The 24,157-nt window shown below is 41.2% G+C and overlaps 2 protein-coding genes across 4 annotated transcripts in view; one reads left to right on the top strand and one right to left on the bottom strand.

Annotated features, from left to right (window-relative positions):
- The window catches only part of LOC131229686 (phytochrome C), a 36,444-nt gene extending 26,254 nt beyond the window's left edge, over positions 1 to 10,190 (bottom strand). The window contains exons 1-2 of one of the 3 annotated variants that reach the window (XM_058225672.1): positions 7,158 to 10,190; positions 5,562 to 6,378 (exon numbers count right to left, since the gene is read on the bottom strand). In XM_058225672.1, coding sequence (XP_058081655.1) covers positions 5,562 to 6,378; positions 7,158 to 9,204 — 2,864 coding nt within the window. In that variant the 5' untranslated portion in view covers positions 9,205 to 10,190. The remainder of the gene's footprint in view (positions 1 to 5,561; positions 6,379 to 7,157) is intronic. The other 2 variants (XM_058225671.1, XM_058225670.1) reach the window with 2 other exon arrangements.
- An 11,726-nt stretch (positions 10,191 to 21,916) lies between these two features.
- Positions 21,917 to 22,951, top strand: LOC131229379 (uncharacterized). The gene is made up of 3 exons (XM_058225321.1): positions 21,917 to 22,422; positions 22,518 to 22,613; positions 22,702 to 22,951. The coding sequence occupies exons 1-3, from the start codon at positions 21,991 to 21,993 to the stop codon at positions 22,918 to 22,920; spliced, it is 747 nt and encodes a 248-aa protein (XP_058081304.1). The 5' UTR covers positions 21,917 to 21,990; the 3' UTR covers positions 22,921 to 22,951.
- Positions 22,952 to 24,157: the final 1,206 nt, after the last annotated feature.

Below are 24,157 nucleotides of genomic sequence, written 5' to 3'. Positions count from 1 at the left end.
CACCTTGTTTGTATCAGGCCCCATAAGAAAGTCCAACTTACCATATGATAGATTGGGTGAGAAAGCCCACTTAATATACTTAGGGTCATCGTCTCGACTCCCACTATTGAATGACTCACCCTATAAGGTTCATCCTTGATATAGTATGGCATTTAGGCCGCCACTACACACACACACACACACACACACACACACACACACATCATTACCGTAGGTCATGCTTAGTATAACCTCATGATTCTTGCCCATGTGCATCATATGTATTGGCAGGCTACCCCAAAACATTGGGCCCCATTGATAATAGTGCTTTCCACCATACCCTGTAGGACTACCCCAAGCTTTGGAGCCCTCCTTGTGATTTGTATCAGGCCTTCCATAGTAAACGTGATCCACCTACATGCATAGGTTTGCCCAAGCTTAGTGACCCAAACCGAGGCTCACTTAGATGACGGGTGAACTACCGACCCGTTTGTAAGGACACATAGTCCTAGATGTATGGATCCTACCGAGGCCCATCTTGTATTCATATTGGGCCCCATGGGAAAGGAAAGCCCACTTGTTGTATACCCACTTGACTCGCCCCATGAGACATATCTTATCCTTGTATCTAGCGCTAGGACCTCGGTGTCACATATATATCATCCACACCGTCCATTTACTTATTTGGGACGTGTGAAGCCTATCATTAACGCTAGTACACCATCACCCCTTGCCGTAGATAGGAGAATATGTGGTACCAGATTTAGTATATCCACTGTATAGAGCCTATCTCGATATATGGGTTAGACCCGCCGTCCTTCCAGTAGACACCGTCTTGGGATATATGATATATTAGAGCTTTGGGAGGCTAATGTTAGTCTAACATAGGACATACCACATGGACTCCTATACTTGTAGAAGGGGCATGTCGTTTAGCTCCTACTCTTTGTATGTGGTATGCTGATGATGGTCGATTGTGGATTATTGTTGTCTGCCCTATCAGATAATCATGCCTATGTACTTTATTACATCATGATACATGCCCATACACACTATATGTATGCTTGTTATGAGGAGTGATTAATTATAACATATGCCATTGGGTTGGTTTATTATGGGACTCCTTGTGAGACGGAGTTGCCCCACATGATCCCGCAGTACACGCAAGTTTAATACATGACTGAATGGCATGACTCATGCATCTCGCATTTGTGTGACATGATCAATTGGCGCCCTAACGATATCAGGGTTGTAGCCTCCACAGGCACATCGTGGGCGGCCAGATAGAATGCCAGAAATATTTGGTTCTAGCACTATGAGCGCTTTGGATGTCTTTAGGTGAAAGTCCCAGAATCCTCTTGGTACCAGGGGAGACTCCAACTTCTAGACCGAGTGGATACATGAGCGCCTGGGTGTCGAATACTAGTAAGCGGCGTCTCCCACTGTGTCGTGGTCGGTTAGAAGGGAGTGTGGCATTATCTGCCTGAGTGAGGGAGTTGTAAGCTAGGCTGAGTTTGACCAGCTCATAAATGGGTCCGCTATCGATGAGCCGGGTAAGTATTGGCAAACTACTGGCTAAGCGAATAGTGAGGTCTTTTCCACTCGCTACTTGTGTGGCTAGGGAGGCGGCAGCCATTGTGGAGTGTACTAGACCCTAGTGATATCCCAGAGATGAGCCATACTGACATGTAGACGTACTGAGTATGGGATTACGTACTCAGCATTTGACTCATTCATTCATTCATTCACTATCCACTCGGGCTGATGGTGCGTAACTAGATCATTACGTGCACATTCGCAATGGCCATGATTTCGGTTGGGTACGCAACCAACTAGAGATCAGGAGTTTATCAAGTTGAGTCTAGCTATCCAAATTTAGATATGGGACTAGTTTGGATAAAATGAAAAAAAAAAAAAAAAAAAAAAAACTTACCTTTTTTCCTTTCTTTTTTTCTTCTTCTTCTCTTTCTTCTTCTTCTTCTTCCTCTTCTCGGCCTACTCTCTCCTGTTCTTCTTCTTCTTCTTCTTCCTCTCTCTCTCACTCTCTCTCTCTCTCTCTCAATCTCTTCTTTCCCCCTTTCCCTCTTTTTTTCTTTTCTTCCTTTTCCTCTTTTTTTCTTTTCGTTTCCCTCTCTCTCCATTTTTTTTTTATTTGCAGCAGCTGGCTGCTGTAGGTACGTGTCACGCAAAGACGAGCGCTGACACTCCTCGAGCTCCGAGTTGTACGAACGGTTCAAAGGAGATCAAAGTTATATGGGCTCCACAGTGATGTATTTATTACATCAACACCGTTCACCTATTTTCAGAGATCATTTTAGAGCACTAGCCAAAAAATGAATTATATCCAGGGATCATCTGGACCACACCAAAAATAGCTGCAGGGATAATGATTTTCACGGTTTAATAATTTTAGGGCGCACGGTAACGTTTAGTTTCCATCCAATCAGATCAGACCCGAGTGGGCCTCACCATAATGTATATATTTTATCCATATCGTCCATCCATTTTGCCACGTCATTTTAAGTCAGGATTCAAAAAATTAGTAATATCCAAATCTCAGGTGGACCACACCATAGGAAATAGTGGTTATAGAATGCTCACCATTAAAAATTTCCTAAAGTCCACTGTAATGTTTATTTTCAATCTAACCTGTTAATTGGGTCACATTGACGTGAATGAAGGGAAAACACACATGTTAGCTTGATCTAAAACTTTTCTAGCCCCCAATAAATTTTTAATGGTGAACGTTTAATTATTATTGTTTCTTACGGTGCAATCCACCCGAGCTTTGGATGTGCCTCATTTTTGGGCTCATGCCTTAAAATTATTTGGCAAAATGGATGGATGGTGTAGATATAACACATTCATCACGGGTGAGGCTCAAAAAACTTTGACACGTGTGTCTGCACTTTACATCCGAGTCCCTCCTAATTCAAGCCTTAAAAAATTGTACACGAGACATATATTAACTTAAAATTTGACAATTAAATTATGGATTGCAATTGGCTAACTCACAATGCCAAAATCAAATTATTTGAATAGTTTTAATTGTTAATTTGTGAACTTTTATTTTTTAAAATAGGGCCTTTTGATTTTTATTTTTATTTTTTATGATTCACTATCCAATAAATGTCCACCAATTTATAAGTGGGATAATGACAATAAATGGCATGAATTTGAAGCTGATTTGGAGAATAAATTGGTCCTCCAAGTCAACCCCAAATTGGCAACGCCATCTACCTGAATTTAATTTCATTTTTTAAAGAACTATTGGGAGAAATGATATCAAGATGTTAAGTATATAAATTACATATTTAAAAATTAAATATATGAATTTTGTAGTCAAATTCAAGTTACCTGGTTAAAAAATTAATCAGATTCGATACAACTTCTCACCAAAGAGTGGACCGTTACACTACCATAAACATGTTCCAATTTATAAATGAATGCATATTTGGAATGCTTAGAATATTCGGGATTTAATCCATATTTTTCATATTTTTTTGGCAAAAAAATTGCACCGTTATGGGCCGTTACGCCCCCGTATCCGTATCGGTTTCGGAGGGCACCGTTACGCCAACCGATACCGATCCGGGACACCTTCGCAATGGCCATGATTTCGGTTGGGTACGCAACCAACTAGAGATCAGGAGTTTATCAAGTTGAGTCTAGCTATCCAAATTTAGATATGGGACTAGTTTGGATAAAAGTCCATTGTGATGAACCCCACAGCTTGCGATACCACGTGCTATCATCCCGATTACACACTCCAGCTTTATCATTTTTTTTACATTTGCACATTGCATTGCATCCGCGGCATATAGCATTTTGGGTTGCTATGATTCTACATTTATATGGCCTAGATATGACATTTGGCTTACTATATCTCTGCATTGCGTGGCCGATTTACACTGCTTTCTCAATATATGACATTTCCTTATTATGTCTTCGCATCGCATAGCCTGGATAAGGTTGATGATATTATGCACTTGTCAATATTTTCACTTAATCTGATATTTATATGTTTGGCACATGCATTGCACACACATACCCCACCCTCTAAGCTTCTTGTAAGCTTATGCACGACCGTTGCGTGCAGGTGTCGTTAGGTTGCAATAACATTAAGGCAGGAGCGTGAAGGTTGAGCTTTGTGAAGATTTTATTATATTCATGTATTTCCTTTCAGCATTGTAATCAACTGTTTATATTAGTGGATATGCGATGATGATGTTGCTCTTGTAATTTGGGTACACTTGTGGTTATACTCATTTACAAAAATTTAAAAAAAATTACACTAAAAATCCTCCTTGTAGGATCCCGGGATCGGAATCTAGCGTATGGGCATTGAGAGCTAAGAATGGGGTACTACGGAGGCTGTAGGCGCCAGATTCGGCGATCGGAAATTCTATAAGCCCGGTTTCCGAGTTTGGGGTATGACATAACTGAAAGTATGGCCCTTGTTAGAGTGGAATGGCAGAACAAGATTCATGTAGCCGACCCCAATTAATTGGGTTAAAGCTTAGATGATGATGATGATTCCATACAACCAAACACACCCTTACTCAAGAGAAATGATGGGAAATGTAGTTTTTGCTAGTATTCATGATGAGGAAGTAAGCTCAAATTATGATTGCATTACATTTTGAAGTCAACTTGGAAGCAATGCAACTGCGACTAAGAGACATTACTCCATATGAGGGCAAAGAAAATTACAAGTTGGTTATTCCACTTTATCAAACTAATCATTCGCAATAGAACACAATGCGTGACTGATCATTCACAATAGAACACAATAGCGCATCCAAACAAAACTTCAGAGGGAATATGAATATGTCAATTAAAAGTGTACATGAGACCCATGCAAGAGTATCCCTACCTGCTAGGGGTGCAACTTAGGTGGGTAGGGTCAACCCGAACCCAACCCGACCTCAAGAGGACCCAACCTGACCAACATCCCAACCTAAGGTACCCAACCCGAAGTCCTCTATACTCAACCCAACCCAACCTGACCAAAATACATGTGATTGTTCCCAAATCCCAACCCGACCAAACCTGACCCAAATTTGCTCAACCCAAACCAAACCCAACTCAAGGACCTTAGCAACCCAACTTGGAAGTTGCCGTCCTACTACCTACTGCTATCCAAGCATCTTTGTTTTAACATGGCTTGCTTTATCATCTTAATGTATGCATTCCTTGATCATTGTCCAATCAATGACCCCTACTATAATTCTGTATAAAATGTAACTACAAAAATAAAGAGCAGCAATTATCAAATATGTAAACTAAAACACTTAGCACAAAGTCATCCTGATCAAAGTCGGGTGATTACAGAAACCTTACCTACTCGCACGATGATTAGTCAAGTACATACCTAAGGAGAAGTCGGGAATGGACCCGATGTGGGTACACGATCAATCATTGCGAGGCTAGGTGAGGTTTCTCTAGTTTCCTGAATTGGCTTAGCAAACGTCCTTGGCAAAATTATTGTCTAAAGAAGCATTTCTATCATGATAAATGGTTCTCGACACTGATTATAATTCATGAAATAAAGAGAAATTAATAAAGTAAATAACACGTACCACTCCTCAATACTTTCTAAATCCATGTCATCCAAGACTTTTGCTAGCTGTTCTTGACAGAGAGTGCTCGTCCTCAGAAGTTGCTTCTGCTCTTTCGTCAATTCAGAAACCTCCATAAGATTGCGAGTGAATATAATGCCATGAAGTGGGTTCCTGATTTCCTGACGAATATAGGACAATTCCTTGAGGCTGTTCACTGCAGCCTGCTCCGAGATCTGCTGCACCTGCAACGCATGTTGAAGTTCGGGGCTGGCCACATGCAAAAAGCAGAACACTCCTATGATCCGACCATCTGCGTCCGTTCGTTTGCTGGCAGAAAGCAACGCTTCCATGTACTTACCGTTCAGATCAAAGAATCCAAACAGCAGTTTCTCGGCGTCCTGGCCTGCTATAATTCCGTGCAACGCTATTCTCAGCTTTGTCAATGTGTCGTGGTCCTTGACCTGACAACCAAAGTTGTGAAGCGTGAAAACCTCTCCAACGAGCATTTTGTTGATTGCATCCTCCCTCTTCAAGCCTGACAGCTTCTGCATAGCTTCATTCCACTCCAAGCAGCAACCACACTCATCTATTATGAATATTGGAGGAATGAGTGCACTTGGGCTCCTCACGATTGCAATGTAGTCTCCTTGGATTTGAGTGTATTTGTCCATTACCATCTTTTGCCCCGTCATGTCTTGTGCAACAAAGCAAACTCCTACTACGTTTTCCTTCATGTCCCGGCTACAACATGCGTTAACCACCAAGATTATGGGCCCGTTGTTTTCCTGATGACCGAATGTTTTAAGCTTGATTTCAACATTTTGTTCTTCTTTGCCTGCCATAAAAGATAAAAGTCGGAAAACCCAACATTGATATCTAGGGCAGCTTCGAAGATACAAAGGATGATTTTATTTATTTTATATTTTTTTGAGTCTACCATCTGGTATACCATTTAGTAAATAGTATCAAGTAACCCTTCAAAGTAAAAAAATTGATTCGTGAATTTTGATGGTGGATCTAGACTGTTCAATCAGTTGACCACCTATTGAATAAGCCATTGCCCAAAAACCATGCCAATTGGAAGTTCATAACTACTGAATTCAAAACTCATTTTTGGACAGTCAAGAAAAGTTTAGAGAGACAGTCCCAAAGGAGGGAAAAAGAAATCCATTGATTGTGCGATCACATACATCCAGTCAGTGCAATCTCTAACCAGTGGAACTTTCAGTACATGGCCTATCAGTTGTTCTGTTTGGATTATTCAAAACGTTTTGCTCTGTGGTTGATCCCCTTTATTAAATGGTTTTGGACACACATGAGCCCTACCTCAAAATTGTTAGGAGAATATCCAAGATAAAGGGTGTGCATGGTTGCACCAAAGTATCGTGAAAGTTCATGAATAATAACTCTAATTTGGTGGAAAATATCATGAAATTTCATGATATTCAATGCAACTAAACTTAACCAAAAAGAACGTGATGAGTGTGCACGATAACAAATCTACAAACCACATATGATCTGGAATTTGCCATAGAAAAACAATGCACAGAAATTTCAATAACAGAATAACCTGTTCTGATTGAAACAGAAACAATCAATGAAAGAAAGTATCACCTTGCAAAGCCAAATGGAGCATGTTCTTCACCACTTCAACCGAATCGTCCTCTACAAGATCAATTAATGGCGTGCCGGTAGCTTGATGTACCAACAACCCGGTCAACTCAGCTGCCTTGGTATTCCATCCATTTATGTTTCCAGATGCATCTACAGCCAAAATGGGCACTGTTGCCGTTTCAATGAGGCGGACCATCTCATTCGTGACCACACGCAGTTCATTTATCCCTTGAATGCTCACATCAGTGGATGTTGCTTTCACGATACTCTTGGTATCCATTGCAGTCTCTTCTAGCAATGAACCCCGCAATATGAGCTGTAATGAATGGATGGCATCCATTTCGACATCCTCCCATGGAAGACTCCTTCGCTTCACCACCTCTAGGAAAGCTTTGAATGAGGACCGTGGGTGCATTTTCCGACCATCATCGTCCTTATCAACTGGGTCGTGCTTCGCACCACCCCACTTAATCTCTTTCGCTGTATGTGACCGGAACCAAAAGAGATAGTCCTTGGAGGTGATTTTAATGGCGGCCATCCCACAAACATCATCTCCAAGATCAGCAGCACCGGGATATCCAGCTTCTGTAAGGCTATCCGTACTTAAACCCGTTGTACCATCATGGTATTCCAAAAGCCATCCAGCTATATCTCTAATCTGGGCTTCCGTGGGGGTTGTTCCAAGCAACCGGAACTGATTTCGGTAGTAGAGGGTGGCCCCATCACACTTAACAAGATCCATCACGTTGGGTGATTGTGTAATGATCCCGACTGGGGCGTCCCTAAGAAGCATATCACAGAGCACAGTCTGCATCCGTAGGATGTGCTTCTCCCTCATCTGAGCGGCCAGCTCGACTTCCTTGTTTAGCTGTATGCCAAACACTTGTACCAAAAACTCACACGCATATCGCAGCGGGAATGGGACGAACCTCGGGCTCGTGTGGTGGCAAACAACCAGCCCCCACAGCTTTCTCCCCTTCTGCTGTTGTTCACCTGACGTATCATCATCATCCTCATTGATCGTGACAGACATCACAAGGGATGCGATGGACCCCATATTGGCCATGTACTGAGAGTGGCAACCATGAGGAGCTCTCAGCGTGGACCCGCACAAGCTCAACGGCTGTGCCAATTTCTTGTCTTGGATCACTTTAACGGGCGGCGCCAAACAGTCGCATATCATCCGAACCTTATTCTTCATGAACAGAAACCTTGAAGCTTGCGGGATGTCGGTCGCTGGATAATGCAAGCCAAGGTAAGGCTCCAAATCTGATCCCCGGCATTCGGCAATTACTTCACCATGTTCATCTTCATGAAATTTGTATGCCATCACACGATCATAGCCTGTAAGCTCGCTTACTTCACGGACCAAGACATCGCACAAAAGTGAGATATTCCCACTTGGCAAAGACTGCAACCTAGAAATGGCCTTGGCAGCGAGTTTGTATGATTTCAGTGCTCCAGCCGCAGTAACCGGCACATCGGCGGGATTCACAGGCTCTAAGTCTATAACCAGCCCAATATCGATCCGATGCATAATTGCATAAAAGGGCTTCCCCGAGTTTCTACAGTGCACCAGTATCGGATTGAGGAGATTGACTTCACCAAAACTTGCGGCTTTCTGCAAGGCAGCTGCACTCGAGGATCGGAAGAGGGTAAGGGCATCCGTGCCGATCGTCAACGCTTCCTGTTGCTCGATGCTGGGGACGGCATGTGGGGCTAAATCCAACATCTCGGGGGCATTCTCACTGTAAGCGAGGACGGAGAAGGTATGCTCCTCGACAGCAATCATGCAGCCGAATGGCTGGATGAGCTTTCCCCGTTGCATACGCTGGAGGTATGCAGACACGGTCGATGAAGGGACATTGCTGTCGGCACTTGAAATGTTGACATCGATCGAAGCTGAGTAATCGAACTGTTGCTCCGATGACTCGAAGTTGACATGGAGCTTCGCATCAACAGGAGTCTGAGCAACCACACGGGCACTGTGCTTGGATCGAGCTGAGCTGCTCCTAGAACAAGTTGCTCTATTCGACTTCGATGACATCCTTTAACAATCTCTTTTACACCAAAGACAAAAAGAAGAAGAAGAAGAAGAAACTCACTCCTAAGAGTTTCTACAGTAAAACCGACATACCCATCTCAACGGAACTCCCCAAATCAATGCCTAATATATGTACAGATTCAAAATTTACACTGAGATTCACCATATCATCGGCAGCTCAAGTATCTAATACATCAAAAGCATCTGAATTTTCATCAGAAAGACAGAGAATCGTAATTAACCTTTTTCATCAGAAAACCAAGCATCTTCTTCATTGAAAGCACCTAAATTTTCACCCAAAAATCATACCGATCTGCGATTTACACTGAAATTCAACATATCCCCGAAACCACCGAGTATCTCTTTTGGCAGAAACGCCACAATTTTTTCACCCCAGAAGGAATCTGCCAAGTCCAGACACACCCAAAAAGCAGAAAAAAGCAAGACCCACCATCAAATTCATCTAGCCAAAAGCATTACCCGTCGCCATTTCCTCACTTCGGCCCATGAAAAAAGCCTATAGGATTCATGATGCCGGACCCATGAATCGATTCCTCTAGGAAGACACACCAAAGAAAAGGGAAGAAAGATTGGATTCTCCAAGCTCTGTCCCCCAATTCCTCAGAAAATCCTCCACACCATAGAAAACCCACAAAAACATAAAAAACCAAAAATCTCAAAAGATACTCAGAAAACCCAAGCACCCATCAAAACCCATTAATTATCATCTACCATGAATTACAAAACCCATAATCCATATCAACTCATCAGAAGAGTTTCTTTGACATTTCTCATTGAGAGTGCATAGAAAACAAGAACAAAGGGGGAAAGAGTGCACGCACCATTATCTCTGTGTATAAAATTCAAATCCCAAAACATAACGAATCCAAAGAGGACAGGAAGATGGGTCTACCGACTATTTAAATCTGCAGGAAAGCTGGTCAGGAACACGTGAATCCTTCCTGCTCTCTCTCTCTCTCTCTCTCTCTCCTTTTCTTCTTTTCATTGGAATCATGAAGAATTCCAACGCTGCATACGTGTTCTCATTCAGCACTCTCCTCTTCGTACACGTGGCAGACATCTATATCGATCAAGAGTATTCATCGGTGGGCCACCATAAGAATAACTTATAAATTGAAATTTCAGTGATTGGAGGTCTATTTACTGTGAATTCTTTCTAGTTGAAGGTATACCGTTGATCTGATCATTCGTTTATCTGGATGTTGATCGGATAGATTTCGAAATCAAATACAATTTATTTTGTATTATGGCCCACATACCTAATGGCCCACTAGAATAACGGCTCGGATGACTGGATCTTCCTTCCATTTGTTCTGTGAGAAGAGAAATCCATGGAACTTCTATGCAGCGACATGCATATAACCGCCACTGCAGAATAAACAAGATTATCCAAGAGAAAATGACCACTGTAGACAAAACCTTTTACCCAGCGGTTTTTATGAAAGACTACAAACTTAAGTGACCAACTTAGACTAGCACTTGCGGACAGCGACTTTGAAGACGAAACTACCCCTCCTTTTAACTGCGAAGACGAGCGCTGACGCTCCTCCAACTGAGAGTTCTACGAACGGCTTAAAAGAGATCAAAGTTACATGGCCCACAGCTATGTATTTATTATATCCACAACGTTCATCCATATTTCAATATCATTTCGGAGCATTATCAACAAAAAGAAAATCATATCCAAAGATCAACTGGGCCACACCACATAGAGTAGCGAAAAATTGATTTTCATCGTTGTAACTTTTGTAGGCCCACCATGACATTTATTTTCCATCCAATCTATTCATAAGGTCACAAAGACCTGGATGAAGAGGAAAAACAAATTTCATAATGATCCAAAACTTGTGTTGCCCCTAAAAGGGCTTCAACTGTAGACAGACGTTCAAGCATAATGGTAATGGCGTATGGACAGGGATATGGATATAGCTACGGTTATAATCCATAACCATAACAGTAGCTCAGCGATCAATCGTGAATCCCGTGATTCCACCGCAAGTCGCTGTCCCTATCGGCGATTAATTGCGGAATCGGCGATTCTGCCCCCGATTTATGGCTACGGATTATAACCGTAGCTAAAACCATATTCCTATGCACTTTCTTTTTTCTTTTCTTTTCTTTTCTCTCTTTTTTGTTTTTACATGGAGAATTTTATTCGACCTACATTTTTTCCTAACACATATTTATATAAATATGTAAATATAAGCATATAAAAAAAATTTCTCTTTTTTTTTTCATTTCTTTCTTTATTCATATAAAAAGAATATTTTCTAAACCAAAATTAGTTACTTGACGTACCATATATAATTTTAGGGTTGAAAGTTGGGTGGGCTCAACCCGACCAACCTGTGACCGACCCGACATTGGGTTGGGCTTGGTTAGGATTTATCGGGTTTGGTCTTGGGGTTGGGCCATACAAACAACAACTCGATAAAACTTGAGTTGGGCTTGGGTTGAGGTCTCGAGAATTGCCGGGAAATGCATGGAAATGACCATGAAATGTATGGAAGTGACCATGAAATGCATGGAAATGACCGTGAAATGAAATGGAATCACCGGGATTGACCGTGAAATGCATGGAAATGACCGTGAAGTGAAAGGAAATGACTGTGAAATGCATGGAAATGACCGTGAAATGAAACGGAATCGCCGGGATTGACCGTGAAATGCATGGAAATGACCGTGAAATGAAACGGAATCGCCGAGATTGCCCGTGAAATGCATGGAAATGACCGTGAAGTGAAAGGAAATGACTGTGAAATGCATGGAAATGACCGTGAAATGAAACGGAATCGTCGGGATTGACCGTGAAATGCATGGAAATGACCGTGAAATGAAACGGAATCGCCGAGATTGCCCGTGAAATGCATGGAAATGACCGTGAAGTGAAGGGAATTGACCGTGAAATGCATGGAAATGACTGTGAATCAAAACGGAATCGCCGGGTTTGACCGTGAAATGCATGGAAATGACCGTGAAGTGAAAGGAAATGACCGTGAAATGCATGGAAATGACCGTGAAATGAAACGAAATAGCCGGGATTGACCGTGAAATGAATGGAAATGACTGTGAAGTGAAGGGGAATCGCCGGGATTGATCGTGAAATGCATGGAATTGACCGTGAAGTGAATGGAAATGACCATGAAATGAATGGAAATGACCGTGAAGTGAAGGGAATTGACCGTGAAATGCATGGAAATGACCGTGAAGTAAAGCGAATTGATCGTGAGCGAGGGAAGCTAGAAATTGAGCGAGGCAACGTACAAATTAAACAAGACAACCTAGGAAATGAGCGAGGAAACCCGGTCGACCCCGCAAATGGCATTCACACCCCAAACATTTGAGATCGTTTTTTCTTCCTCTAATAATTGAAACAAGGAGAAACAAGTTTTTAAAATAAGGCAAAAACCAACTTTGGTGTATGTGAAATCTTTTCGTATTTCAATTTTTGACTCAAGGTCAAGGGCTATTGATAAACATAAACTGAAAATTGAGCGGGCCAAACTGGAAAATGAGCGAGACAAACTAGAATTTGAGCGGGCCAAACTGGAAATTTGAGCAGGCCAAATTGGAAATTGAGTGGGCCAAACCGAAAAATGAGCGAGACAAACGGGAAACAGCGGGGCCAAATGAAATTGAGCAAGATAAACTGAAAATTGAGCGGGACAAACAGGGAATTTGAGCGGGCAAACATGGAAATGAGCAGACAAACTAGAATTTCAGGGACAAACTGGAAATTGAGTGAGCAAACATGAAAATGAGCGGACCAAACTAGAAATTCAGCGAAAACTGGAAATTTAGCGGGCAAACATGGAAATAAGTGGGAAAAACTAGAATTTCAGCAAACTGAAAATTGAGCGGGCAAACATGAAAATGAGTAGGACAAATGAAAATTGAGCGGGACAAACGGAAATTGAGCGGGACAAATCGAAAATGAGCGGGCCATCCACCTCTAGAACCATGAACAGACCTGAACAAGGAGAGAAGGGCTAGCTTCGCCAACTTCAACTACTCTTGGGAGTAGTTAATAAACTCTAAAAGATTGAAAATCCATTGTCCTTACAGAAATGTGCAAGTCCTAAAACATGACAAATATCAGACTGGTCATAGCATTTTTTAAAGTACGTTAGAACTATGCTTTGACATAATGAATACCCTGGGAAATAAGCCACTTTCAAAATACCCACCAATATAGCATCTCCAATTTTACCAATTATAAAGGTAAGTCTTTAGAATTTTAAGAAACAAAACTATGTGAGATTACTTCAGGATCATTTGAATTGGGGGCATCTAGATGCATTGGATATTTCAATTACCAGGCATTGCAATGCTGCGTAACTGCTGGCAATTGAACATAAAACAATGAAAAGCTGAAAAGCTGCAAACATAACATAAAACAATGGCTCTTCGATATAAACCCATAAAACTTGTAGTAGAAGACATAGAACATTGTGGGGATGTTCTATGCACAATGAAGCCAAAATGTGAACTATTTAGACCGCCTAAGGTGGATCCCACATTTATAGGGCTAGGGTATATCCAAGATTCTTCATCAGTTATAGGGGATGCGCCTAATATAAGTTTCCAACAACCCAGGGTATATCTACCAGATTACTCAATTTTTATGAAAATGTTCCTCAAACGAACATCCTAGCTTATCCTCTTGAGGCTGCATGCCTCTAGAATGCCAAGAATATCTCTCAATTTGGTGCTGGATGTCTTGGAGGTACCAAACATCCAACCTTTTCTAACTCAAATTCTTTTGGATGAAAAATCAAAATAATATTGGGATACTCCATTATGAACCAACCCTATTGGTTCATCGATAAATCCGTGACCACTTCTTTGTTAATTATGTAGTGAATTGGTTGTAGCATCACCCGTGAAGGATTATGTTATATACATTGATGATCTCCCATGTCCTAATAAGACTCCTCAGCTCATTTGCCAGTGTTGTTTCTGCCCTTTTCTTAGGATTATACATCATATGTTGTAGGAAGAATTTCAATCCTTCTATGAATAAATTCCATCCTTGTTGGGAGTATTTGAAATTTTATTAGGGTGAGAAGTTGGGGTTCTCCATCTTTGAATTGATTGTGTGAATAATAGTAGAATACCTTGTTTGCTTTTAGTGCTTGTATGTAACGGTTATGGGTTATCTACAAATGTGATGTGAAGAGTTGATCCAAATTACTTGTCTTCCTTTTTTAGCAACTAGCCAAGGAAAACGTACCTAAATAAGACTTTAATTTCACTACTAAACTATGGAGGTGTCCCAAAAGAATACTTTATGAATCTTCTGAGGAATGCTTTGAATGATGCTCAATTTTCAGTTTGTCCCACTCAATTTCCCAATTTCCAGTTTGGCCCGCTCAATTTCCAGTTTGGCCCGCTCAATTTCCAGTTAGGCCCGCTCAATTTCCAGTTTGGCCCGCTCAATTTCTAGTTTGTCCTGCTCAATTTCCAGTTTGGCCCGCTGAAATTCTAGTTTGGCCCGCTCAATTTCCAGTTTGTCCTGCTCAATTTCCAGTTTGTCCTGCTCAATTTCCAGTTTGGCCCGCTCAATTTCCAGTTTGGCCCGCTCAATTTCTACTTTCCGAAATTCCTCCATGCTACAAGTTCTCCAGATGCAAATAACTGAAAAATCATGAAAACATGTCCCTCATAATGTTTTTCTGTTTTCTCTGCCACCCCACCGAATCCGTTTTCCATGCAACCCGAGACCTCAACCCGAGCCCTACCCAAGTTTTATCGGGTTGGTGTTTGTATGGCCCAACCGCAAGACCAACTCCCATAACATCCTGTCCAAGCCCAACCTAATGTCGGGTCGATCACATTTTGGTCGGGTTGAACCCGCCCAACCTTCAACCATCAAATCATATATGATACGTCAAGTAACTAATTTAGGTTTGAGAAATTTAGGACTGTGGACCCCACCTTTTATCCAGCTGTGTTTTATGAAAGAAGACAAACTTTGTTTTGCAACTTAGACCTCCACGTGCGGATTACGAATTTCAGGACGAAAATACCCCTTCTTTCATGGAAACAGATTGGGTACTCCCCCTGCCACCAGCCAATGGTGGATGGTCGGTGGTTTGTGGGCCCCACCAAGATGTATTCTTTTCATCCATGCCGTCCATATATTTTTCCACATCATTTTATGATATGAGACCAAAAATAAGGTATATCCAAATCTCAAGTGTACCACATTACAGGAAAAAGTGTTGAATGAGTGTCAACCATTAAAAACTTTTTGGGGGCCCACTGTGATGTCTGTGAGAAATCCTCCCCATCTAAGTTCATTCATAGGGTCACAAAGACCTGGGTGAAGAAGAAAAACAAATTTCATAATGATCCAAAACTTCGATAACCCCTAAAAGGGTTTCAATGGTAGACGTTCAATTCCCCAATGCCTTTTACAGTGTAGTCTACTTGATAGTTAGATTTATCGTATTTTTTGTCCCAAGCCTTAATATGAGGTCGCCAAATATATGGACGGTTTGGATATAACACAGACCTCATGATGGGACCCACAAAAGGCGGTGGGGATTACAATAGCAAAAAAAGAAAAAAACTGGGAACCTGTAGCTACGGTTTTCTATAGATACGGATTACAACCGTAGCTATAGACGTAGCTCCGCGATCAATCGCAGCTCCCGCAATTCCACCGCAAGTCGCTGTCCCAATCGGCGATCAATCGTGGATCCCGCGATTCCACCCCCGATCTATGGCTACGGATTATAACCGTAGCTATAACCGTATCCGTATCCTTTATTTCATTCTCTGTTTTTTTATTTTTTTATTTTATTTTTATTTTTTTTACATGGAGAATTTTATTCTACCTACATTTTTCTCTAATGCATATTTATATAAATATGTATATATAAGCATATAAAAAAAAATTCTCTTTTTTTCATTTCTTTCTTTATTCATATAATAAGAATATCTTCTAAACCAAAATTAGTTACTTGACGTACCGTATATGATTTTAGGGCTAGAAGTTGGGCGGGCTCAACCCGACCAACCTGTGGCCGACCCAACATTGGGTTGGGCTTGGGCAGGATGTATCGAGTTTGGTCTTGGGGTTGGGCCATACAAACACCAACCTGATAAAACTTGGGTTGAGCTCGGATTGAGGTCTTGGGTTGCCTGACCCAACACGAACCCGATTAATATATAAGTTTCTTATAAATTAATTATAATTGAGTGCAGATCATCTATGTTGAAGGCAAAGGAAATTCCAATGCCTCCCCTCAAGCTAACAAGATATGCTGGATTTCCCTCTCCCAAATAAATTGCTTGATACAAAATACGACTTGTAATGGAGTAGTCCTATACTTTAGTTTGTTTGTTTAGAAAAAAATGCATGGAAATGATGGTGAAGTGAAGGGAATTGACCGTGAAATGAAACGGAATCACTGGAATTGACCGTGAAATGCATGGAAATGACCGTGAAGTGAAGGAAAATGACCGTGAAGTGCATGGAAATGACCGTGAATCAACACGGAATCGCCGGGATTGACCGTGAAATGCATGGAAATGACCCGTTGCTGAGCAAAAGGAAAGCAGAGGTCCAAGGAGAGCATCCATTTAGAGGACAAAGCAAGTAGGCTGTAACACCAAGCTGGAAAAAGAATGGTTTTTTAAGAAATGCAAGAATTTGCTCAACAGCATAACTAGAAGGAAAGATCAGCACATTTACAGAGAGGTGAATAGTGAAGCAGATATTTTGTCTGCATGTGCTTAATTGCTTCTGTTAATAATTAATGCCTTGAAGAAGAAGAAGAAGAAGAAGAAAAGACATTCCTTCAACATGGTTCTCTCGAGCTTCTAGTATATAATTGTTCACCTATGTCAATAGGGTGTATAGTCAGTTCACTAGGAGAATCACCCTCCCAACTCAAAAAGTATTTTTTGGTTGGAAGAAATCGATTTCCATGGATATGTATTCAACTATTTCTATTACATAAAGTATCTGTTGAAATTGATTGTCTTTTCCTCGAAAAACAATTGAATTGAATAAAATGATTATTGTTTCCAAAAATAAAAAAATAAAAATTGAATTGATGTCTCCCAAACAAGCTACTTCGTGGGCATTTCCTCTCTTCGCTGGAAACACCAACCAACCATTAAGAGTTCTTTTTGGTTTTTCACACTAAAAAGAGCATCAATCCAAACAATGGCAAAAGTAAAAACAAATAAATTTCCGTGGAAATTTTAGTTGTAAAACAAATTGCAGACTGTGGATTCCTTCCATGATTTTCACATTTTTAGTTTTCCATGGAGGTTTCCAATATGCACATTTTGGATTCTTCCTATCCAAATAGGCCTGACTATGAAAACTCTTGATGTTCTGGATCAATGCTATCCTTGATGACCAGAGAGGTGTTGGCCGGTGGATATCAAGGTGTCCAATGGCTTAAATCCTTAGTTGCACAAACCTTCTACCTAGGTGCCACTCCCACTATAAATCTCACTCCCCTCCCATTTCCAAGCTGTTCACATTTGCTAACATTTTGAACAAACGCTTCCCCACTCCCATACCCAAACCTATTTCTGCTTCCCCCTTACCCTTTGTGCAGCTGTACTCCAAAACATAACACTTCAAGAAACAATGCTACTTCAATCCACCACACAAGAATATCTCAACAGTTGACTTTAACAAAACAAAGCTATGATGATATGCAGTGGCCATAGAAACAAGATATGACTTTTGTTGAAATAACTCAACAGCAAGAGGACTTCCTTCTTAGATAGAAGAACAAGAACACGAGAGGAATCTCAGTAAGTGGACCTGAGATTTTTCTAGGGTGCTCAATCCATCAAAAGTATGAAATAAGCTTTAAAATGATATATCCAAGCCCATGCGGTTGTACATAGAAGAAGTAGCTGAGTGGGTTTTTGGAGTCATTAAGTTGAGACCTCTTATTAAATTTTGTTTCCTTCATGATGGATGGATTAAGTCGAGTTCGACTCGAGTCGAGGTAGGCCAAGCTCGGCTTGACTCGTCCATGCTGAGTCAAGTCGAGTTCGAGTCGAGTCGAGTTGCAATACACCATGGTCGAACTCGGCTTGAACTCAACTTTACTCGCCTCGAGTTGGCCTTTCAATCCGAGCTGTCTTAGGGTTGATGTAAATTTTGTAGGAGCTGTATATTGTTGTGAATGATGTCTTTAATTCACGGTCATTACCATGCATTTCACGGTCAATTTTGGCAATTTCGTTTCATTTCACGGTAATTTCTAGTGAACAGTCTGTTCATGGCTCTGGAGGTGGATGACCCGCTCATTTTCCAGTTTGTCCCTCTCAATTTTCTTTTTGGCTGCTTAATTTTCGTTTGTCTGCTCAATTTCGATTAGGTCCGCTCAATTTCTAGTTTGGCCGCTCATTTCTTTGGCCCTGAAATTCTAGTCGACGTTCAATTTCGGTTTGTCCGCTCATTTTCATGTTTGCCCGCTCATTTTCCAGTTTGTCCCGCTAAAATTCTAGTTTGTCCGCTCATTTCCATGTTTACCTCCAATTTCAGTTTGTCCCACTCAAATTTCGGTTTGGCCCACTCAATTTCTAGTTTGTCCCGCTCATTTTTCAGTTTGGCCTGCTCATTTTCTAGTTTGTCCGCTCAATTTTTAGTTTGGCCCGCTCAAGTTCTAGTTTGTCCCGCTCATTTTCCGGTTTGGCCCGCTCAAATTCCGGTTTGTCCCACTCAATTTCGATTTGGCTTGCTCATTTTCCAGTTTGTCCCGCTCAATTTCTAGTTTATCCGCTCATCGCCGCTCAATTTCTAGTTTGGCCCGCTCAATGTCCAGTTTGGTCCGCTCAATTTTCGGTTCGCCCCGCCAATTTCCAGTTCGGCCCGCTCAATTTCTAGTTTGTCTGCTCAATTTTCCTTGTTTAATTTCTAGCTTCCCTCGCTCGATTCCTAGCTTCCTCGCTCAATTGATAGGTTGCCTCTCTCATTTTCTAGCTTCTCGCTCAATTTCTAACTTCCTTGCTCAATTCCTAGGTTACCTCGCTGAATTCCTCCGTTGCCTCGCTCGATTCCTACCTTGCCTCGCTTATTTCTAGGTTCCTCGCTCAATTTCTACCTTCCTTCACTCAATTCCTAGGTTACCTCGGATTCCTAGGTTACCTCGCTGAATTCCTACATTGCCTCGCTCAATTTCTACCTTTCCTCGCTTAATTTCTACCTTCCCTCGCTCAAATGCTAGGTTGCCTCGCTCAACTCTTAGGTTGCCTCGCTCAATTTCTAGCTTCCCTCGCTCAATTTCTACCTTCCCTCGCTTAATTACTATGTTACCTCGTTGAATTCTTACGTTCCCTCGCTCAATTTCTAGCTTCCCTCGCTCAATTTCTACCTTCCTTCGCTGAATTCTTACGTTGCCTCGCTCAATTCGTAGGTTCCTTCTACCTTCCCTCACTCAATTCCTAGGTTACCTCGCTAAATTCCTACGTTGCCTCGCTCAATTTCCTAAGTTGTCTCGCTCAATTTCTAGGTTCCTCCGTTCAATTCCTAGGTTACCTCGCTGAATTTCTACGTTGCCTCGCTCAATTTATAGGTTGCCTCGCTCAATTTCTAGGTTCCCTCGCTCAAATCCTAAGTTGCCTCGCTGAATTTCTAGCTTCCCTCGCTTAATTTCTACCTTCCCTCGTTGAATTCTTACATTACCTTGCTCAATTACTACGTTGCCTCGCTCAATTTCTAGGATCCTTCTATCTTCTCTCGCTTAATTCCTAGGTTCCCTCGCTCAATTTCTAGCTTCCCTCGCTCAATTCCTACGTTGCCTCACTCAATTCCTAGATTCCCTCACTCAATTTCTAAGTCCCCTCGCTCAATTCCTAAGTTGCCTCGCTTAATTGATAGGTAGCCGCGCTCAAATTCTAGGTTCCCTCGCTCATTGTCTCAGTTTCGTCGCTGAATTTCTTAGTTGCCTCGCTTAATTTCTAGGTTTTTCACTCAATTTCACCTTGCCTCACTCAATTTTTTAGGTTGCCTAGCTCGGTTTCATCTTGCCTCGCTAAATTTAATGTTTGCCTTGTTGAATTTCAAGTTTCCCTCACTCATTTTGTAATTTGTCTCGCTCAATTTTTAGTTTGCTTCGCTCGATTTCAACTATGTTTAATTTTTTGCGTTATGATTCTTTAAGTAGTGAAATTTGCTATTAATATATTTTCAATTACATGTTTGTAGGTGACGATTCTTGTTCTCAATTCCCAAACCCATCCTCTAAGTGTTCATTGAGATGGTGGTTCGACACGGTGAAGGGTGGATTAAAGAAGCATGATACTCGGCTAAGCCTATTCAAGCAATCTCCATTTTCCTTCTTGTTGCACCTCTCATCCTTTCGATTTATAGGGGCTCTATTTCACCTTCTTCTTGTAAGATATAAAGGGGATCTTATATTTGAGATACGGGGGACACGGTTGCAATTCACGGAGATGGACTTCGCCCTCATAACAGGACTTAAGACTGGGGAGCTTACAATACCAGAAAAGCGTCCCATCAGTAGTACATTAATGGACAAATACTTCAGAGAATATCCAGTTATAAAGAAGCATTTATTAGATGCGTTTAATAAATTAGTTGATACCAATAAGCATGAGGATGTAGTGAAGGTTGCTCTACTTATGTGTGTAGAGTATTTTGTTAAGGGAACCGAATCGAAAACTATGTGTAACATGGATTATATGTACCTAGTAGACTCCATAGAGGATTTCTATATCTATCCTTGGGGTAGTTTAGCCTACAATACAATGTCGCAAGGGGTCGTAAATGCTGTGATGGCATCAGGTGCGGTTCGCTACAATGTATATGGTTGTGTCTTTCCTCTGTAGGTAAGAACTCTTTATTTATTCTACATGATTATATTCAATTGTGGATTTTTATCCTCATGCAATTTCTTTAAAACAGATATGGGCTGTAGAGAGATTACCGGCCCTACAAGAGTGTGTTATTTCATTAGTTCCCTCGTAAATTCCACACTTCATTCAATATCGAGGTTGGAAGGGTTGGAGGTATAACAAAATATATGCAATTTTTGAGAGTGAAGCTGTAAGTATATGTATTTCTCGGCCGTTCACTTTGCTTGATTTGACACTTACACTCCGTATATTAACATCAATCTGAGTTCTTTTGCAGACTATCTTAATAAAGAACTTGGAACCCACCCTACGAGAATGGAAAACGGACGTCGTTCGCTTGCTCCGTGATAGTTTTCAGGTGAGATATCATGAGCGTTTAATTAAAATGAAATGTTGTTTAATTCACCGTTAAAAGTTTTTCGACTCTTATATGTGCATTGATACATTTTGAAGGTCATCGAAACTCAGGAATTGAGCGATGAGGGTAACGAGAATGATGACGAGGGTGAGGGGGGATCAGCGGAAAGTGATGAAAAAGCAGTACAGGGAGAGGGATCAGGGGGAAATATTGTGAAACCATCTCTTTTGATGGATGAATTTAGGGTTGGGATAGATGAGTTGAAGAAGGAGAGGGATGAGCTAAGGAAAGAGAAGGAAGAGTTGAGAAAGAGAGAAGAGAGGCTTGATGAGAGGGAGGCGTTGTTGAAAGAGAAAGAATTGTTAAAGATGGAGAGAGTAGATCTAAACGAGAGAGTGCAGTTGAAGAAAGAGAATGAATTATTTTTCATCATGAACGAGGAGTTGAATAGGCGGATGTGTGAGTTATTGAGAGAAACTGAAAACTTAGTGAAAGAGAGGGAGGCCTTAAAGAAGGAGAAGGAATATTTCTATATACAGAGAGGACAGTTTATGAGGGATGAGGACGAGGAGTTGAAGAAGAAAGTCAAAGTTGAGGATATGGAAGAAAAAGAACAGGGAAATGTGGAGTTGGAGGTGCAATCGTATGGTATGGCGGAGCATAATCTATTGGATGAAGCACCCGTTTCTCCTCCTGTTTATGTAAGGAGAACTAAAAGGGTACTTAAGCCATCTTATTATATGGTTTCTCCATTCTTGTCCCTGTCTTCGATCAATACAACCCCGAACGTGGTGAGGCAACCTGAGGAAGCCGTAAACTTTCCTACATCTCCGATACCATTTCATCTACAGATGGATCCATTCAGGATGCTATCGACGGATGAACTCAAAGAGGTAGAAAAATACTATGAAGCAAATAAGGAGACGGGAGAGGCTTCATGGTTCAAGTCTATATGGGTAGATGATGCGTGGGTTGATAGCGTGGTAAGCATTCGTATGAGAGTGTCTATATACATTGACTTTCATATAGTTATATCTTTTAATCGATTATTGTTGAATCATATTATCTTGTGGAGTAGGCTATCGACAAATATGTTGACTTCCTAGAGGAAAGGCAGTCTGATTGTGCAATTGCATATCCCCAAGATTGCAAGTTCTGTCCCACTTATTTTATGGTAAATATTTAGTTCGGAGTATCGCTAACCTATTTTTTCAATTAATTCGTGTTTTTCTACTTGTATTGATCTTTGATTTTTGTTACAGCCATGCCTTCAAACTAGTATGCCGACTCTAAGGGCGTATCGGGACTCGAAGTCTGCTTCGGAACGTGCAAAGTTGGTAGGCATGATGAACAATGTCATCGCAATTGCCAAGCAGCGGGGTAAATCACACGCCAAGGAGATTTGGTATAGTGAACGGGTAATTTATTCATCACATAACATCAAAAAAGGTCGTAATGTGTTCTTTGATCATGTTTTTTAACTGATAGCCTACTTCTTAAACATGGACAGGTTTATGTACCTGTCAACCATGATAACTCTCATTGGTTCTTGATGGTCCTATATCCAAGACAACGGGAGATCATTATTATCGATAGCTTAGTGTCAAATGCTCTCCTAAAGTATAAGCAGATGATCAATTTGATGACGGAGGCGCTCCCGATTCTCTTCCATGCCACCGGAGACGTCACCGCGCATGAAGGGAAGACTTGGACTGCCAAATCCATGAAATCTGTGCCAAAGCAATGCAATGGTTTTGACTATGGCATATTTGTAATGAAATTCATCGATATACTGTGCAGCGGTCGTACCTTGGAGGGAACAGACATGTAAAAATTCACTATACATTGGAGGAAGTCGATAGCGTATGATTGTTTGTCTGTAACCTGTAAATGATACTTGTTGTAGGCATGAGATGAAAAGGATAATTTTGAGGAATATTGTATTATATATAGTGTTGTATGTACCCCGCACAATTTGTACTTCAGAAAATTTACAATGAATTAAATTTCATAACGTGTAAATGTTTTTGTCACTCAACTTTCATGCTTGTTTTGTTCAACTTCTAGTTTGCCCTGCCTAATTTCAAGTTTCCCTATCTCACCTTATACTTACCCTCGCTCAATTCCTATGTTGTCTTGCTCAATTTCTACGTTGCCTCGCTCAATTTGTAGGTTGCCTCGCTCAATTGCTAGGTTCCCTCACTCAATTTCTAGGTTCCCTCGCTCAATTCCTACGTTGCCTCGCTCAATTCATAGGTTGCCTCGCTGAATTTGTACATTGCCTCGCTCAATTGCTAGGTTCTCTCACTTAATTTTTAGCTTCCCTCGCTCAATTCCTACGTTGCCTCGCTTTATTCATAGGTTGCCTCACTGAATTTGTACGTTGCCTCGCTCAATTACTAGGTTCTCTCTCCTGATAAAAAATGAGAGGGATCTCTCTTCTATATTATATCTATGAGAAAAGATATAAAGATCTTCTCTGTTCTATCTATTCCTCTATCTATGAGAGATGAGGACGAGGAGTTGAAGAAAATAAACCTTTAAACCCTCTCTCCCTAACTCCCAAAGGGCCATCTCAGCTAATAAGTGGCACCTGGGGCCAACTGAACTAAGCTGCAGGGTATATATAAACCTTTAAACCCTCTCTCCCTAACTCCCACAGTAAATTTACAGTAGCTGAGAGAGAGAAAATAGAGAAGGATGGGTTTAAAAGAGAGA

Source organism: Magnolia sinica, chromosome 16 (genome assembly GCF_029962835.1).
Source record: "Magnolia sinica isolate HGM2019 chromosome 16, MsV1, whole genome shotgun sequence".
NCBI classification, from domain to species: Eukaryota; Viridiplantae; Streptophyta; class Magnoliopsida; order Magnoliales; family Magnoliaceae; genus Magnolia; species Magnolia sinica.
The sequence above is the reverse complement of the archived record's forward strand: the minus strand, read 5'-3'. Positions and strand labels throughout refer to the sequence as shown.

What these genes read in the sequence shown, in the direction of transcription:
- LOC131229379 (XM_058225321.1), top strand. Translation starts at nt 21,991, where the DNA reads ATGAGGGATGAGGACGAGGAGTTGAAGAAGAAAGTCAAAGTTGAGGAT. An exon ending in ATGCGTGGGTTGATAGCGTG is followed by an intron (nt 22,423 to 22,517) that starts GTAAGCATTCGT and finishes CTTGTGGAGTAG; the next exon opens with GCTATCGACAAATATGTTGA. An exon ending in TCTGTCCCACTTATTTTATG is followed by an intron (nt 22,614 to 22,701) that starts GTAAATATTTAG and finishes TTTTTGTTACAG; the next exon opens with CCATGCCTTCAAACTAGTAT.